The sequence below is a fragment of the Acomys minous genome (assembly GCF_964271855.1).
Source record: "Acomys minous genome assembly, chromosome: 20".
Classification (NCBI taxonomy): domain Eukaryota; kingdom Metazoa; phylum Chordata; class Mammalia; order Rodentia; family Muridae; genus Acomys; species Acomys minous.
Window position 1 is genome coordinate 19,384,635 of NC_140502.1, and position 17,173 is coordinate 19,401,807.

At 52.1% G+C, this 17,173-nt stretch overlaps 1 protein-coding gene across 1 annotated transcript in view; it reads left to right on the top strand.

Moving 5' to 3' along the window:
• The window catches only part of SYMPK (symplekin scaffold protein), a 32,150-nt gene that overhangs the window by 1,865 nt on the left and 13,112 nt on the right, over window positions 1–17,173 (top strand). Inside the window, exons 2-11 of the mRNA XM_084771029.1 lie at window positions 2,403–2,526; window positions 2,620–2,685; window positions 6,500–6,553; window positions 6,637–6,710; window positions 9,280–9,406; window positions 10,895–11,144; window positions 11,573–11,743; window positions 13,382–13,621; window positions 15,664–15,818; window positions 16,114–16,264. Of these exons, the coding sequence (XP_084627155.1) occupies window positions 2,403–2,526; window positions 2,620–2,685; window positions 6,500–6,553; window positions 6,637–6,710; window positions 9,280–9,406; window positions 10,895–11,144; window positions 11,573–11,743; window positions 13,382–13,621; window positions 15,664–15,818; window positions 16,114–16,264 (1,412 nt within the window). The remainder of the gene's footprint in view (window positions 1–2,402; window positions 2,527–2,619; window positions 2,686–6,499; window positions 6,554–6,636; window positions 6,711–9,279; window positions 9,407–10,894; window positions 11,145–11,572; window positions 11,744–13,381; window positions 13,622–15,663; window positions 15,819–16,113; window positions 16,265–17,173) is intronic.

The following is a 17,173-nucleotide window of genomic DNA, read 5'->3' on the forward strand; positions in this document are numbered from 1 at the left end:
TTGGGTATGGAGCCTGGGGCTTTGTGCATATGAAACAGCTGAGCTTTGTCCTCAACCCCAAGGGTGTTTGTTTTGAGACAGTGGCCACAGGGAGGTTGGGTCTCAAACTGAGATCCTCTTACCTCTGCCCCAAGTGCTGGGATTAAAGGGATATGCCACCATATACTGCCAAACAGTGTTGTTGTTTTTTTAATTTTTAATTATTTTTTTTAAAGGAGTGCTCTGCCTGCATGTACACCTGCAGGCCAGAAGAGGGCATCGTATCCCTTTATAGATGGTCATAAGCCTCCATGTGGTTGCCCGGGAATTGAACTCCGGATCATTGGAAGAGCGGCCAGTGTGTTCTTAACCACTGAGTCATCTCACCAGCCCCAAACAGTGCTATTTTAAATACAGGAATACATTTTGATATGAAGGGGCTCCTGGGATCAATCTCTGATAGTTATTGGCATCTGAGCATAATTTTTACTAATTAAAGAGAGAGAAAAGCTGAGCGCCTTTAATCCCAGCACTGGGGAGGCAGAGGCAGGTGGATCGCCGTGAGTTTGAGGCCAGCCTGGTCTACAAAGCGAGTCCAGGACAGCCAAGGCTACACAGAGAGACCCTGTCTCAAAACAAAAACAATCAACAAACAAACGTCCTGACAGTAAACTTTTTATTTATTAGCCCGTGATGTCTAACAGTAGCATTGCTATTTAGGCATAAGTTAATTCCATTTAAGCTTAGTTATCTCCTCTGGGTGGTGGTGGTGCAAGCCTTTAGTCCCAGCACTCAGACAGAGGCAGACAGAATCTCCTTTGAGTTCAAGGCCAGCCTGATCTACAGAGAGCGTTCCAGGACAGCCAGGACTACATAAACCCTGTTTTAAAACAAAACAGCCCAAACAACAACCACAACAAAACCTTGGTTACCACCAATGCTGTCTTCTAGATTTTTCAGTTGTGCCATTTATATTTAGGACTAATTTTAACTTAGTTTTTAAAATTCATCTTTATTTTGATTTTATGTGTATGGGGTATTGCTTGCATTTATGTCTCCGTACCGAGTGTATGCGGAGTACCTGCAGAAGCCGGAAGAGGGTTTCATATCCTCCTAGGACTTAGAGTTACAGTTCTGAGCTGACCAGCGGGTGCTGGGGGTCAGCAAGTCAGGGTCTCTGTTAGAGCAGCAGTGCTTTCTCCAGCTGACCTGACTCCACCCTCACAGCGGAATCCAGGTCTGTATGATCCTTCTGCCTCGGCCTCCCTGACTCCAGCACTGTGCACCCCAGCTTCCGTTTTCTTCATTTAACGGATACCCCCCTCTCTCTCTCTTATAAAAAGCAAGCCGTAGCAATCACTCCAGTGTAGTCTGCCAGTGCTCAGAGTGACCGCATTCTGTCACTGAGGAGAGATTTTCCATAGTCCTTTTCCCCTTCTTTTAAAACAGGGTCTTGCTTAGCTACCCAGCTGGCCTAGAACTTAGAGTCCTCCTGTCTCAGACTCTCAGGAGTGTCAGGACTACAGGCGTGTGCACCTACCTGGCTCTCACAGCTCTTGCAGCTGTGCCATCTGTTGGATTGTTTATTTACCCCGTGTGGGTCAGGCCTCGCACATGGTATGCGAACACTCTGCCCCGGCCTGCAGAGCCATCCAGCATGTAGCTGTGTGGTACACCGTGCAGCCTGTCTCCCCGGTTAAGAACACTTGGTTCGGATTATGCTGCTGTGTTAAAAGTAATGCTGGGTGTGGTGTCTTCTCTGTGAGTCATTTCATGATTTTGTCAGTTTTGCTTTGTGATAACTGGGCAGAAGTTCCTCTCCCTCCCTTTTCACAGAAGGAATGGCTTAGGGATGCTGTATTGCAATGAGCCTTTCCTTTTTTTGTTTGTTTATTTGTTTCTCTGTGTAGCCTTGGCTGTCCTGGACTCACTTTGTAGACCAGGCTGGCCTTGAACTCACAGGGATCCACCTGCCTCTGCCTCTCAAGTGGTGGGATTAAAATTACGCACTACCTCTGTCTGGCACTCGATGGCCTTTTTTTTTTTTTCCTTTCTTTTCTTTTTCTTTTTTTCCTCTGTCTGTCTGTCTGTCTGTCTCTCTCTCTGTGTGTCTGTCTGTCTGTCTCTCTCTGGTGGGGAGGGGCTCAGTACGCAGCCCTGCTTGGCCTGGAACAATGTGTGGGTGCACACATATAATTCTAGCTCTTCGGAGGCACCGACAGAAGGACGGGGAGGTGGCAGCCCTCTTTGGCTACCTAGTCATTCTGAGACCAGCCCAACCTCCCTGACACCCTGTATTCCAAAATCTATATAACAGAAGTACTAGAGATGAGGCATGGTACCCCCTGCACATGGCCATAAACCCCAACCCCACTCAGGAGGAAGGGGCGCTGGACAGGGAAACTTACTAGTTTCTTTTCCAGGGAGAACCTGACAGCAGTCATGGCGAGCGCCAGTGGGGACAGTGTCACCCGCCGGAGCGTGGCATCACAGTTTTTCACACAAGAGGAAGGGCCAGGCATTGATGGCATGACCACTTCTGAGAGGGTGAGTACAGCTGCGGGGCTGGGAACAGGAGGGCTGCAGGATTGGCCTGGGCCAGGAAGATGGGCATGACACCTGGTGCTTCCGTCCTTCCAGGTGGTCGACCTCCTGAACCAGGCTGCGCTGATCACCAATGACTCAAAGATCACCGTGCTCAAACAGGTGAGGTGGGGGTGAGGGAGAGGGAGGGCAGGACAAGGCAGGGGATAGAGCCACTGAGGGAGCCACCGACACCTGAAGTCACACATGCCTGTGGTCATGCCTGCCTGTACTCACACACTCACGCACCTGTGATGCAGTCATTCATGCCTGCGCTCACACACACGTGTGATACGCTCGTTCATGCTTGCACATGCACATACCTGTGCCCCAGAGTGCAGTGCTATGCTCGTTCTGTGCCTCAAGATCTGGGACTGGCGTGGAGTGGGGAGGGGTTGCCTGTAGTTTATACACAGAAAAGCAGACCTCAGAGTTCACAGACTAAGCCTAAGGCCACTCTGCTAGCAGCTGGCCAACCCACCCAGCCATTGGATTCTGAGGTCCACCTTAGATGCTGTGCTTCTTTATTGCCTTTTCTCTTTGTCATGGCCTAGTAGGGTGGACAGTGATAAGCAATAGTAGGCAGGGCTGGCATGCAGTCTTCAGCACAGGGGGTCAGGGAGGGTTTTTTAAGGGGAGCATCATAACTAAGTGCTAGGGGAAGAGAAGATGTAAGTAAGGCATAACCAAACACACCAGAGCACCAAAGCATGTGCAGGAGTAGAAAAGGATAGAGTCCTTCAGAATAGGAAGCCAGGATGGAGTTCAAAGGTGATTGAATAGGGCAGAGGCACAGCTCAGTGGTAGAGCTCCTGCCTAGAATCCCCCAGTGAGGGGCTTGGGGCGTGGCTCAGTGGTAGAGCTCCTGCCTAGAATCCCCCAGTGAGGGGCTTGGGGCGTGGCTCAGTGGTAGAGCCCCTGCCTAGAATCCCCCACTGAGGGGCTGGGGGCGTGGCTCAGTGGTAGAACTCCTGCCTAGAATCCCCCAGTGAGGGGCTGGGGGCGTGGCTCAGTGGTAGAGCCCCTGCCTAGAATCCCCCAGTGAGGGGCTGGAAGTGTGGCTCAGTGGTAGAGCCCCTGCCTAGAATCCCCCACTGAGAGGCTGGGGGTGTGGCTCAGTGGTAGAGCCCCTGCCTAGAATCCCCCAGTGAGGGGCTGGAAGTGTGGCTCAGTGGTAGAGCCCCTGCCTAGAATCCCCCACTGAGAGGCTGGGGGTGTGGCTCAGTGGTAGAGCCCCTGCCTAGAACCCCCACTGAGAGGCTGGGGGCGTGGCTCAGTGGTAGATCCCCTGCCTAGAATCCCCCAGTGAGAGGCTGGGGGCGTGGCTCAGTGGTAGAGACTTTCCTTGTTTATCAAGCACAAAGCCTAGGGATCTTTCTTCCCAACACCTGAAAGAAAACACACACAGCACTAGAGATGGTGGGACCACACTGCCTAGGTCAGGACCCTTGTTCTACTTCCTCCGCATGTGGCCAAGAGGAGCCAGTTGGTCCTGTGCGGTACAGTGGGTGCTGACCGTGGTGTAGCTAGGAGGGTACTTTACTAGCAGTACTTGGAGTTGTTTCACTGAGGGTTGGGCCAGCTTTGCATTTGCAGGAGGGTGTCTGGGCGAGGGTGCTGCTTCAGAGTCTAGCATGGGGCTGGAGCGATGGCTCACTGTGAAAACAAGAGGATCTGGGTTCAGACAGCCATATAGAAGTTGGGTATTGGCCGTTCGTGCCTATGACCTCAGCTCCAGGGGTGGAAAGAGGTGAGTCCGGGGAGCTCGCTGGCCAAGCAGCCCAGCTAAAGCAGCCAGCTTTGAGGTGAGAGAGGAGCAAGTGAGGAGCACACTCTGTATACATGGCCGTCCCATCCCCTCAGATACGGCTTTTTAAAAAGGTTGACGTGTGGGAGGTTCCAGGAAATGTGCTCTCGTGGTCAGAGTGCTTGCTGGAATCTGACACTGTGAGATTGGAGAACCGAAGGCTGAAGCTCAAGAAGGCAGGACCTCCAGGGCTTTGCCCTTTTTTCTGTTCCTTATCCTAGGGATTGGCCCGAGAGCCATGGCGTACCGGGCAAGCACTCCCCTGTGCATCTACATGCCTGGACCTTTTTCTACTTGTTCGTATGTTTGTTCATTCATTCATTCGTTTGATTGAGTGATTCTCTTTGTAGCCCTGGCTGTCCTCAGACTCACAGCGACCCGCCTGCCTCTGGCTCCCGGGTGCTGGCGTTAAAGGCGTGCGCCACCACGCCTGGCTGACTTCTAGTCTTAGAGGTCATTATGTTGTCCAGACTGACCTTGACCCCACAGTGCAGCCTTGGCACCTGTTGAACTTGTAATCTTCCTGCCTCCTCGGATAGTGGGGATCATAGGCTCCCTCCCTCTTGTGTTCAGTACTCTTGGCTCTCATGACCTCACTGCTGACCAGGGCCACCCACTTGTACAGATGCAGTGAAGCCTCCCAGTGTCCTGTGAAAGTCTCAGCATACAGCATAGCTTTGAGGCGCAGGGGGTTGGGAGTGTCAGGGCCACCCCTGCTGCTTCCTCCCTGTTCTTGTCTGCTGGACTGCAGCTGGGGTTTTATTTATTTATTTATTATGCATGCAGTGCTCTGCCTGCATGTACACCTGCACACCAGAAGAGGCCACCAAATCACATTATAGATGGCTGTGAGCCACCACGTGGTCGCTGGGAATTGAACTCAGGACCTCTGGAAGAGCAGTCAGTGCCCTTAACCTCTGAGCCATCTCTCCAGCCCCCTGGGTTGTTCTTTTTTTTTTTTTTAATTTACAGTTTTGGTTTTTCAAGACAGGATTTCTCTGTGTAGCCTTGGCTGTCCTGGACTCACTTTGTAGACCAGGCTGGCCTCGAACTCACAGCGATCTGCCTGCCTCTGCCTCCCGAGTGCTGGGATTAAAGGCGTGCGCCACCACGGCCCGGCTTTTTATTTGAGATTTGTTTGTTTTTTAATTTTATGTGTTTTACCTGCATGAGTGTGTGAGCATGCAGCTCTGCCGAAGGCTAGAGGAGGAGCTGGAATCTGGGCACTGAGATTCAAACCTGGTCCTCTAGAAGAGCAGCCAGTGCCCTTAACTGCCAAGCCATCTTTCCAGCTCCTACATTTAAATTAAGCAATTTTTTCTGTTGTTGTTCTTCCTTTGTTTTGGTTTTGGTTTTTTGAGACAGAATTTTCTCTGTGTAGCACTAGCTGTTGTGGACTCAATTTGTAAGCTAGGCTGGCCTCGAACTCACAGAGATCAGCCTGCCTCCGCCTCCTGGAGTTCTGGGAATATAAGCATGTGCCACTATGCCTGGCTAAAATTAAGCAATTATTTATTTATTTTGCCTGTATATCTGGTGTGTCTGTGTGCTTGTTTACATGGTATTGGTGCTTGGAATGAAATGCGTGCATATGCATGCACTCTTATAGAGTCCCAAATTTGACATGTTTCTTAGTCATGCTCCACTTTATTTATCTACTGTGTTCTCTCAGTAGAACGCAGAGCTTGCTGGTCCATTCATCTTGCTAGCCCTGTTGCCCCAGGAGTCCATCTCTGCCTTCAGAGTGCTGGGGCGGGGGCTGCTCTGGAGGCTCACGCTCCGTCTTCATTCTTACAGCAGAGGTGCTTTACCCACTGAGCCATCTCCTGGCCTTTGCTCTTTCTCTATTTCTCGAATGGCTGGACAAGTGTGTGGAGGGCAGAGGACAGCTTGGTGGAGTCGGCTCGCTCTTTCCAGACTTGCTATTTAGTTCTTCAGGCAAGGGTGGGGAACACATTCACCCACTGAGCCATCTCTAACCCTTTTGTTTCGTTTTTTAGATAGAGTCTATAGGCCAGACTGTCTAGCTAGCATGACACCTTCCCAAGTACTGGGATTGTGAGTGAAAGCCACCATGCCTGGCTTTGGGGCCTGGTTTTATGTCTGTTCTACCTTCCTTCGATCTCCTAGGTCCAGGAGCTGATCATCAACAAAGACCCCACCCTGCTTGACAACTTCCTGGACGTGAGTGGTCAGCCTGGGGATGGGATAAAGGGGAGGTCATGCCCCTTGGTGCGGCCTAACCCATCTTCCCTCTGACGTCACAGGAGATCATCGCTTTCCAAGCAGACAAGTCCATCGAAGTGCGCAAGTTTGTCATTGGCTTCATCGAGGAGGCATGGTATGGGGGCTCCTTGAGAGCGCCTGGGTTGCCAGGGTCCCCCAGCACACCCCAATGGGATTGCAGCCCAGGATGCCACAGTCACTGCACTTCATCCAACACTGCATGGCTTCTTGTTCCTAGAAGGGGCAGTCCTCCTCTCAGAATACAGGCAGCAGCTGTTTCTCAGCCACCGTCTCCACCGTGGCTTCTCTCGACCAGGCTGACATGACATGGGTACTGGGAATTGAGCTCAGGGTCTCTTCCAGAGCAGTGTGCACTCCTAACTGCTGAGCCATCCCCCGCCCCCTCCACCCCTCATCGTCCAGCTCCGAGGCATCCATTTGCCTGAGGGGAATCATAGCCTCTCCTGTTGGCCCACAGCTAATTGACCTGCTGAGAGGCCGTGCTGTCTTACCATGCTTGCTCTTACAGTCTTGCTGCCCTCTGGGCACTCAATGGAAACCATGCACTCGCCTGAGCCCATCCCCCTCAGGCTCTCGTAGAACACCCAGTCCTTCACAGCCAGTCTGCTTCCGCTCGACTTGTGACCTCAGGTTGCCATTCCTTCACTTCCCCAGGGTAGCTCAGAAAGCCCTTCCTGAGCGGTCCCTTTGGCTCTTTCCAGTGGCATTTCTGTCTTGATTGTCACTGCTCTCTGTGGTGCTCCACACTGCTTGAAATTGCCTGCATAATTCTAATTAAAAAAAAAAAGTGTCAGCTTCACAGCAGGGCTTCTCTGTCTGGATGGCCTCCTGTCCCGGTGTCGGCCTCAGACAGGGTTGGTTCTAATAGCGGCGATGTGGGTGTTGAACAAGCAAAGGCGTCTCATCATGGCTTGTAGCCTCTTGCTTATGATCTCCACGGCAGCCTTAGATGAGGCCAGTCACCCTCTCTTGAGTCTCAGAGGGGAGGTAGTTGGGATTTTTTTTTGGTTTTTGTGCTTGGTATAAAGGAGGTTTATTGTGGGAAAAGAAAGGAGGGGCCAGAGAGAGAGAGAGTGTGTGTGTGTAAGGGAGAGAGTGTGTGTGTGTGTGTAAGGGAGAGAGTGTAAGAGAGAGAGAGGGAAGCTGACAGTCCCTCCAGGCCACTCCTTCTTTACTCATTCCTGGCTCTGAGGGGAGGAGACAGAGTAGCTCTTTTTGTTACCATCTTAGCCTGCCAGGAGCTATTGAGTCTTGACCTACTTTGGTATTCAGCCTTGAGCATGAGGCTTCCAGCCATTTCTTGATGTTTAACGAAGAAAATAAGCTTGGAGGATCAGGTGGGTTCTCCAAGTTCACTAGGTAGAACTTGGCAGACCTAGGATAGTTTATGTCTGACTCCAGTGCCCGCATGGTCACACTTGCTTCTTTACTGGGAAAATGTGTGGAGACAGGTTCTCTCCATGGCCTTGGACTTGGAGGAATGGTGTCATTCCCCCACCGGCTCCCTGGTCCTGGCATTGCCACATGTACCGCCATGCCCAGCTGTGCTAAGTTTTCTGAGTTCACAAAAAAATTGTGTGGAGCAAATGTGTCCCAGTGTGCCAAAGGGCACCGCAGGCGGGGAAGCTGTGTGCTGCCCTCCCTCCTGGCATCACAGTCACGTTTATCTGTTTGAGACAGCGTCCTGCTTAGCCCAGGCTTGCGGCCAGTTTTCTCTACCCCTGAGCCATCTCTTTAGCTTGTGTGTTTGGTCTTGTTTGCATGTTTGGGGTTTGGTTTGGTTTGGTTTCAGCTTTTTGAGACAGGGTTTGTCTGTGTAACCCTCGCTGTCCTGAAAGTCACTCTTTACACCAGGCTGGCCTCCAGCTCAGAGATCTGCCTGCCTCTGCTTCCAGAGTGCAGGGATTAATGTTTCATATTTTTTGAATGATGCAGCTGATGTTTAGAGTCGGATTGGAGCTTATGTTGTGAAAAATGCCATTAATGTGCTGAGTTCTAAGGGCTGGCCTTCCTAAGTTTCTTTATTCCTTGACCAGACGTTACTGGAGGCCTTTCATTCTTCCTGGCAACCAAAGTGACCCCGTCAGGTCTTAGTCCTCCAAAGGGTCTCTACAGTGGGAGCCCGAGTAAAGCACTGCGTGTGCTTATTAGGTTCATTCTTTAAGTACTCAAGGGGGTTGTGGCCATTTTTACCACCTCTGCAGTAGATGTTCTTCCAAGTAAGATGAAGACGGAACAGGGCTGGGGATGTGGCTCATGTGCCTAGCATTGCAAGGTCTTAGGTTCCATCTGCAACACTATAAATCTACATAGTGGTGCATACTTGTGCATCCTAGCGTGCAGGATGTGGAGGCAGGCGGATCTGGAGCTTGAGGTTCTCAACTACGTAGGTAGGTAGAGGCCAAATTGGTACCCAGACTGTCTCAGAGGAAAAGATGATGCACTGGTCACACTTAACACAGTTGCTGGCTGTCACTTACATAGCCAGCAGGGCCCTACAGAGTTGTAGGAGTGAAATCTGCAGGACCAGCCATGCTGCAGGGGCCCAGGGCAGGTCTGCAGTGGAGGTGTCAGCATCCTTTTCCACCTCAGTCTCCTGATTTGTTGGTCCCATCTCCTCCCCCAAGGTCAGCGTGAACTGGCTCCTTCTTTTCCCTTCCTAGCAAGCGGGACATTGAGCTGCTGCTAAAACTGATTGCCAACCTCAACATGCTCCTGCGGGATGAAAACGTGAACGTGGTAAAGAAAGCCATCCTCACCATGACCCAGCTCTATAAGGTGGCCCTGCAGGTGAGTGTCTTCTGGAGGAAGCCGTGGCAGAGTGGGGTTTGGTTTAGTGTCGAGTGCTAACTCACAGCTGGGCACACACAGGGCTGCCGCTGCTCTTCTGAGCCACGCTGCAGTCCTTGTTTTGTGCTTGTCTTGAGCCATGTGAATTGCCCAGGGAAGCCTTGAGTTTCTCTCTCCCTGCCTGTGCCTCCTCCTTCAGCTGGATTGTGGCCTGCACTGCCTGTCGTGGCCAGTGCACTCTTGTTATGAGTGAGGTTTGCAGACACGAGCAGACAACAAGGCATCTAATGTTGTTTTCTGGGTCCACTCACTTACGCGTTCAACAGACATTCCCCGGCAGTCTCCACTCCTAAGCCCCTGCCAGGTGATGCAGGGGGCAGCCAGGACCAGGACTTTACAGTATTTCTAGCCCAGTGAGGGACACAGACTAAAGGATCACCTCAGCCAGGTGTGGGTTATTCACCCATAACCCCAGCATGCGGGAGGCCACTCCAAGAAGAGTTCAAGACCACCTTGGCTACTTCAGAAGACACTGTCTGAAAAATAATAGCAATTAAAAAATAGTATTTATTATTACGTACAGTGCTCTGCCTGCATATATACCTCCACATTAGAAGAGGGCATCAGATCTCATTATAGATGGTTATGAGCCACCATGTGGTTGCTGAGAATTGAACTCAGGACCTCTGGGAGAGCAGGCAGTGCTCATTCCCTCTGAGCTATCTCTCCAGCACATAATAAAATTTTTTAAAAAAGGATCATGAGTCTGTAGAGATGGCCAAGCTGCTGAGAATACTTGCACTTGTGGCGGAGGTCTCAGGTTCACTTCCTAGCACCTACATGGTAACTCACAACCATCTGCAGTGCCAGTTTCAGGGCATCTCTGCCCACTTTTGGCCTCCTCCGGTGCTGTGACCACTTGGCACACAGATTCACAAGGACAAAACACCCATACACATAAACAATTCTTACAAGGAGGGCATCACATGACTTCTCGACTGATAGCTGACAGACGACACAGGAGTGAGTACATTGTCAAAGCAGTGACCAGTTAGGTCACTCACTGTCAGCAGAATAAAGCCAGTTAGTTGTTGACATCCTTAGTATTATTTTTTAACTATGTGAGTGTTGAGCCTGCATGTGTGTCTGTGCCAGGTGTGTACAATGCCTGTGGGGCAGAAGAGAGCATGAGGTCGTCAACAGCTGCAGTTTCAGTTGAGGGCTGCCATGGGCATGGCAATCCAACTCGGTTCTCTGGGACAGCAGCCAGTGCTCAGCCTGCTGTGCTGTCTCTAGGCATGTTCCCACCTTCTGAGGCCACTGCTGTGCCTTTGGTCACTCCATCCCAGCCTGACCCAGTGCCGAGTACAGCTGTTGGTGTGACCAAGTGAGTGCTTGTCCTCACTCAGTCTGCAGGTGGGGGCAGGCCAGCTGGCACTGATGTGTTGTCCTGGTCTCTGTCTCCCACTCCTCCTGGCCCCTTGGCAGTGGATGGTGAAGTCTCGGGTCATCAACGATCTCCAGGAGGCCTGCTGGGACATGGTGTCCTCCATGGCTGGGGAGATCATCCTGCTGTTGGACTCTGACAATGACGGCATCCGTACACACGCCATCAAGTTTGTGGAGGGCCTCATTGTTACCCTGTCACCCCGCATGGCTGACTCTGAGGTCCCACGACGCCAGGAGCATGACATCAGTCTGGACCGCATCCCTCGCGATCACCCCTACATCCAGTACAGTGAGTGCCCTGGTGCCCTGTGTGTGGTCACACCTGCCCCTTCTGTATTCCAGGTTAGCCTTGTAGAGCTGAGGATGACTTTGAACTTCTGATCCTCTTACCTGAAACCTTCCAAGTTTGGTGAGATTACAGGCCTGGGCTGTAGATGGATTGGTACAGTGCTTGCCTGACAGAGTCCCAAGGTTTCCCCAGCCCTTGTATACACTGAGCATTACATGCCTGAGAATCCCAGTACTTGGGTTCAGGAGTTGGAAGCCAGCCCAGCCTGCACAGTAAGACCCTGTCCCACAGTGCTCTTGCAGTGTTCTGTAGGACGCAGGTAATATGAGTCAGCGTGTTTACACTGCCGTGTTCGTGCTCACTCTGGAGGACTAGAGCTCCCTGCTGCTCTGGGACCCCACTGACTGGTCCTCTCCCTCCCTCATTAGATGCCCTGTGGGAGGAAGGCAAGGCGGCTCTGGAGCAGCTGCTGAAGTTCATGGTGCACCCCGCCATCTCCTCCATCAACCTGACCACAGCGCTGGGCTCCCTCGCCAACATCGCCCGCCAGAGACCCATGTTCATGTCTGAGGTGATCCAGGCCTACGAGACTCTGCATGGTAGGTTGTGCACCCCACCCCGACCTCATGCCCTCTCCTGGCCAGGCTGTTGGTTCCTAAGGAACCGTGAGCTCTTTGTGCCCGCGTGTGCCGGTGAGCACTAAGGCTCACTGTGAGCTTCATGCTAGATAGGAAACTTCGGAACTGGATTATGCTGTTAGTAGGGGCCTTTTCTATTATTTGTTTATTTATGTCTGTCTGATTAGAGACAGGGTTTCTCTCTGTAGCCCTGGCTGTCCTGGACTCACTCTGTAGACCAGGCTGGCCTTCAACTTAGAGATCCACCTGCCTCTGCCTCCTTGAGAGCTGCAATTACTACAGGTGTGTGCCACCTTGCCGGGCTTAGGAGGGGCCTTTTCTAATACCCGCACTAGCTCCCAAATAGTTGACACAGAGACCTATTAGATTCATTCAGTAAGCTTGAACACTACAACTGGGCAGATGGTCATCTACTCTAACCCAGCTATGCTAGTCTGGCTAACTCCAGCCATCACCCTGGTTGCTTCTGCTCCATCTTTGTCCTCATGGCAACTTCTCCAAGGCAACCTTCCTAGGGGGACCTTCTGTCCTTTCTCCTCCCTCCCTCCCTTCCTCCCTCCCTCCCTCCCTTATTCTCTCCTTTGTTCCTTCTGGCTGGGAGACAGGAGATTCTTCAATAATCATGACAGTGCCCATGTCCAGACTGCCACCTGATCCTGGGGTACAGAAATCGGCATCTGAATATACCGAGCACAGGACCAATGCCCAAAACTTTGGTGTGTGACAATATAGTACTTGAAAGTTGGCCTGGGATGCTGGTCCCACAAGATCCTTTCCCCCTGATCCCTCAGAAAAGGAGGCTGGTGATATTTTCCCACGTCCGTGCCTGGATAAAACTCCAAAGAGCATCCAAAGTGGATGCTGGCCATGGCTGTAGTTGTCCATCTCTGAGCTCTTTGTTGACTGTTTCCTGAAGCAGTAAAGATGGCCCCAGAGCTCAAGGCTCCCATCCGATCCACTTAGCAACAGAGTGAGAGAACGCGACTCTTTCCCCACCATTCCAGCAAAAGTCCAAGGCTGATGCTCATTGTTTGTGATTGGCTGAGCAGAGCCTGCTAGCCTATTGCTAAACCAATCACAGTGGCCAGGGAAACGCAGTGTTCTCATTGGCCCCAGTCTCTTGCACACTTGGACTGAGGATGAAGACAGGGTGGTGCCCTCAGAGGGGATTGAGGGTGGCACTGGCTGAGGAACTGGTGGATGCTGTGAAGGCGGAGTTAGAGGCCTCTTCCCCTGGGGAGCAGGCACGGCTTGCTCACCGAGGTGACTGAGACTCTGGCTGCTCATGCCAGTGGCAGGAGGATCAGCCTGAGCTGTGGCAGCAGTCCAGCAGCCTGTGGAGAAGGTGGCAGTTCCAGGTCTCCCCAGGGTTAGCGCTGGCCTGCAGCTCGCTGTGCAGACAAAGAGTGTTCAGGCTTCTCACCTTGAAGGACTGATGTGGGAGAGGTCTTTGGGTTTCTTATCTCACCTTGAGGGAGGGAGGCTGTGAGTCCTTCTGGAGCCTAGGAACTTCCAGGGAGTGTCAGCAAGCACCGAGCCTACATGTGGGGCTGAGGCCTGAGCCTAGCAGGCGCTGCAGTGCTCGCTCTGTCCTCACAGCCAACCTGCCCCCAACACTGGCCAAGTCCCAGGTGAGCAGCGTGCGGAAGAACCTCAAGCTGCACCTGCTGAGCGTGCTCAAGCACCCTGCCTCCTTGGAGTTCCAGGCCCAGATCAGCACGCTGCTGGTGGACCTGGGCACGCCACAGGCCGAGATCGCCCGCAACATGCCGAGCAGCAAGGACTCCCGCAAGCGGCCCCGGGACGACGCAGACTCCACGCTCAAGAAGATGAAGCTGGGTGAGCGGAGCGAGGCCTGGCCTGGTCTGAGGTGATGTGGCTGTGATGTGGCAGACCGCTGAGTGGTGTTAGTGCACAGCGCTTACCCAGCATGAGCTGAGTTGTGTTAGTGCACAGCGCTTACCCAGCATGAGCTGAGTGGTGTTAGTGCACAGCGCTTACCCAGCATGAGCTGAGTTGTGTTAGTGCACAGCGCTTACCCAGCATGAGCTGAGTTGTGTTAGTGCACAGCACTTTACCAAGCATGACAGGGTAACCATAGCTGAGTGAGATAACTGTGCTGTATAGTGCGTTTAGTAAGTGTCAGTTTGTTTAGGTTTTGGTCTTGGGTTGTAGTGTAGGAGCGAGTGACCTTGGTCTCTCTGCCTCCACCTGTGCGCTGCTGGGATGACAGGTCTGTGGGCAACTGCGATTTATTTAAATGTTACAGAAAGGAACGGAGTCTCCTTGTTCCAGTCCTGTTTTATACATGTATAGAAGGCCCTTTTCTTTTACTTGATATATATAATTGGATTTTTAAAGATAATTTAGAAATTTTTAGCATTTTTGGTTATTGTTGACACATGATCACAGTCTTACTTCCTCAGCCTCCAAGTGCGGGGGTTACAGTTGTATGTCACCACCCCAGCTTTGAAGTGACTTCTGTGGTATTTAACAATAGTGTTGGCCACAGCAGCCTCTCAGTACCAACTTACTTACCTACTTACTTACTTGCTTACTTAATTTATTTATTTATTTATTTATTTATTTGTTGGTATTTTGAGACAGGGTTTCTCTGTGTAGCCTTGGCTGTCTCCTGGACTCACTTTGTAGACCAGGCTGGCCTTGAACTCACAGCGATCCACCTGCCTCTGCCTCCTGAGTGCTGGGATTAAAGGCGTGCGCCACCATACACGATGAAATGATTTTTCATATTCAAGGAGAATTAATTTCACAAGGGCTGCTGTGTGGGTCTAGCTACATCTCTCCATTACCCAGTGAAGAGAGCAATGTCTGTCAGTTCTGCTCCCCTTTAGGTTTCTGTGGGGCCCTTTCTATGTGTGCACCTGTGTGCTTTGTTTTTTAATGGGGGACACTGTGCTACAGTGCACGTATGGAAGCTAGGGCACAAGTCAACAGGGTTACCCTCCCCTTCCACCTCACGTGGGCCTTGGGTTTGAACTAGGATCTCCAGGTTTGTGCAGGAAGCGCCTTTTCCCACTGAGCCGTGTTGCTGGCCCTGCATCTTTGTATTTGTTTATTTTAACTTTTGATTTAGATTCATTTTATTTTATCTGTGAGTATTCTGCTTACATATATGTATGTTTGCCATGTGCATACTTGGTGTCTCAGAAGACAGAAGAGGGCATTGAATCCCCTGGAAATGGAATTACAAATGATTGTAGACTGCTGTTTGGGTGTTCTTTAAGGCTAAGCTAGATGGACCTGGTGAGACGGCTCAGGGCTGAGAGTGCTGTCGACTCTCTCAGAGGACCCGGGTTCAATTCCCAGCACCCACATGGTGGCCCACAGCCGTCTGCTCTAGTTCTAGGGGATGCGTGTGGTGCTCAGATACACATACATGCAGGCACACACCTCCACACATAAACTAAACAACGACGGCTTTTGTTTGGTTGGCTTTTATCGATATAGGGTTTCTCTGTGTAGCCTTGGCTGTCCTGGACTCGCTGTGTAGACCAGGCTGGCCTCCAACTTCACAGAGATCCACCTGCTTTTGCCTTCTCCAGTAATAGCAGCCCTGTCTCTCACTGGAGCCTCCTGCCTGGTGAGCACGGGCTTCTGCATTCTGTCCTCAGTATGAAGTGTATCAATGACATCGTCATCGTAGAGTTTAATGCGACCAAGTAGAGGTTTTTGGCCTTTGCCATGTCCTGGGGCCCTGGGGCCCTGGGGCCCTTTTATGGCCACGGCACACTGCAGCCTGAGCCCTTGCCCTCTCTGTCTGCTGCTTGCAGAGGCTGACTAGAGGAAGGCCGCCTGGCTCCCTGAGCCCAGGCCCTGCTGCTGTGTAAGGGGCCAGCCTCTTTTCCCTCCCTTCCCAGAGCCCAACTTGGGAGAAGACGATGAGGACAAAGACTTGGAGCCTGGCCCATCAGGGACGTCGAAGGCCTCAGCCCAGATCTCAGGCCAGTCAGACACGGACATCACTGCTGAGTTCTTACAGCCTCTGCTGACGCCTGACAATGTGGCCAATCTGGTGAGGAGGCTGAGGTTGTCCCGGGGACAGGAGGCCCGATCCCAGCCCTTTCCCTGCCTGTACTCCACCATGGCCACCTCCATAGCAGCAGCCAGGGCTTCCTCCAGCCCTTACACGGCCGCTCCTCTCAGCCGCCCTCCTCCTAGAGGCCATATCCCACTCCCCGCCCACCCACTCTGCTCTCGGCTCCCCAGAAAACTAAGGAAGCAGCTTCAGTCCCGCCCTCAGTTCCTGCTGCATCTACCATGCTGGCCTAGGCTGAGCTGGCTAAGGTCCCCTCCCTGGGCGTCCACAGGTCCTCATCAGCATGGTGTACCTGCCTGAGGCCATGCCTGCCTCCTTCCAAGCCATCTACACACCCGTGGAGTCAGCAGGCACCGAAGCCCAGATCAAGCACCTGGCTCGGCTCATGGCCACACAGATGACAGCTGCAGGGCTGGGTCCTGGTGAGTCCTGTGCTGACCCTGGGTGGGCCATTGAACTCTACCCTCCTCACTGGAAAAGCTATGGACATGAAGGTCATGCGCTGTCTAGTGTCACCTGTCATGGGCCCGTCATTATTTTCAGTGTTGTCTTCAGGCCTTGGGGTTGAAATCCAGCAGACTCCACCTTGAGTCCACCTGGCTGGGCTCAGGTTACCGAGGCTGTGAGCCTTGGAGTCTGTCCTGTTCATCCGTATGCTTTGTCCTCTGTGTCACCAGAGGCCAGAGGAGAGTGTCAGGGTTCTTGCAGATGGAAGAATTGCACGAGGTGTGGGTGCTGGGAACGGAACTTGGGTCCCCTGCAAGGCAGCAAGTGCTTTTCACCACTGAGCCATCTCCAGCCCTTTGTTTTCTGTAAGACAGGGTCTTGCTGTGTAACCCATGCTGGCTGCAACTTCCAACAGTGTCCCTGCCTAGCCTCCTGAGCACCGCATTACTGCAGTGAGCTGCCCTCGGCACCAGCATGTTCTGTGAAGTATAAATTATGAACAGTAACAAACACAAGCACAACTCCAGTGTCAACACAGCTGTGAGTGTCACAAACCACAATGGTTCTTCCCACTTTTATGTGGGTTCTGAAGATTGAGCCCAGGTCCCCTTTACCCTCTGAGCCATTGTGCCAGCCCTTGTTCTGGCCTTGTCATGGCTGCTGTGAACATATTCCAAGGGATGGAGCTGTCAGTCACACGCCCTCTGCTGATAAAGACAGTTGATCATGAGCATGCCTTAGCAGCACACACCTGTCATCCCAGGAGGTGGAGACAGGAGGATCAGAAGTTCAGCGTCATCCTTGTATGCATAGTGGATTTGAGGACAGCCTGGGGTTCCCAAATGGGCGGGTGGGACAGCTCAGTGGGTAAAAGTGTTTGCTGC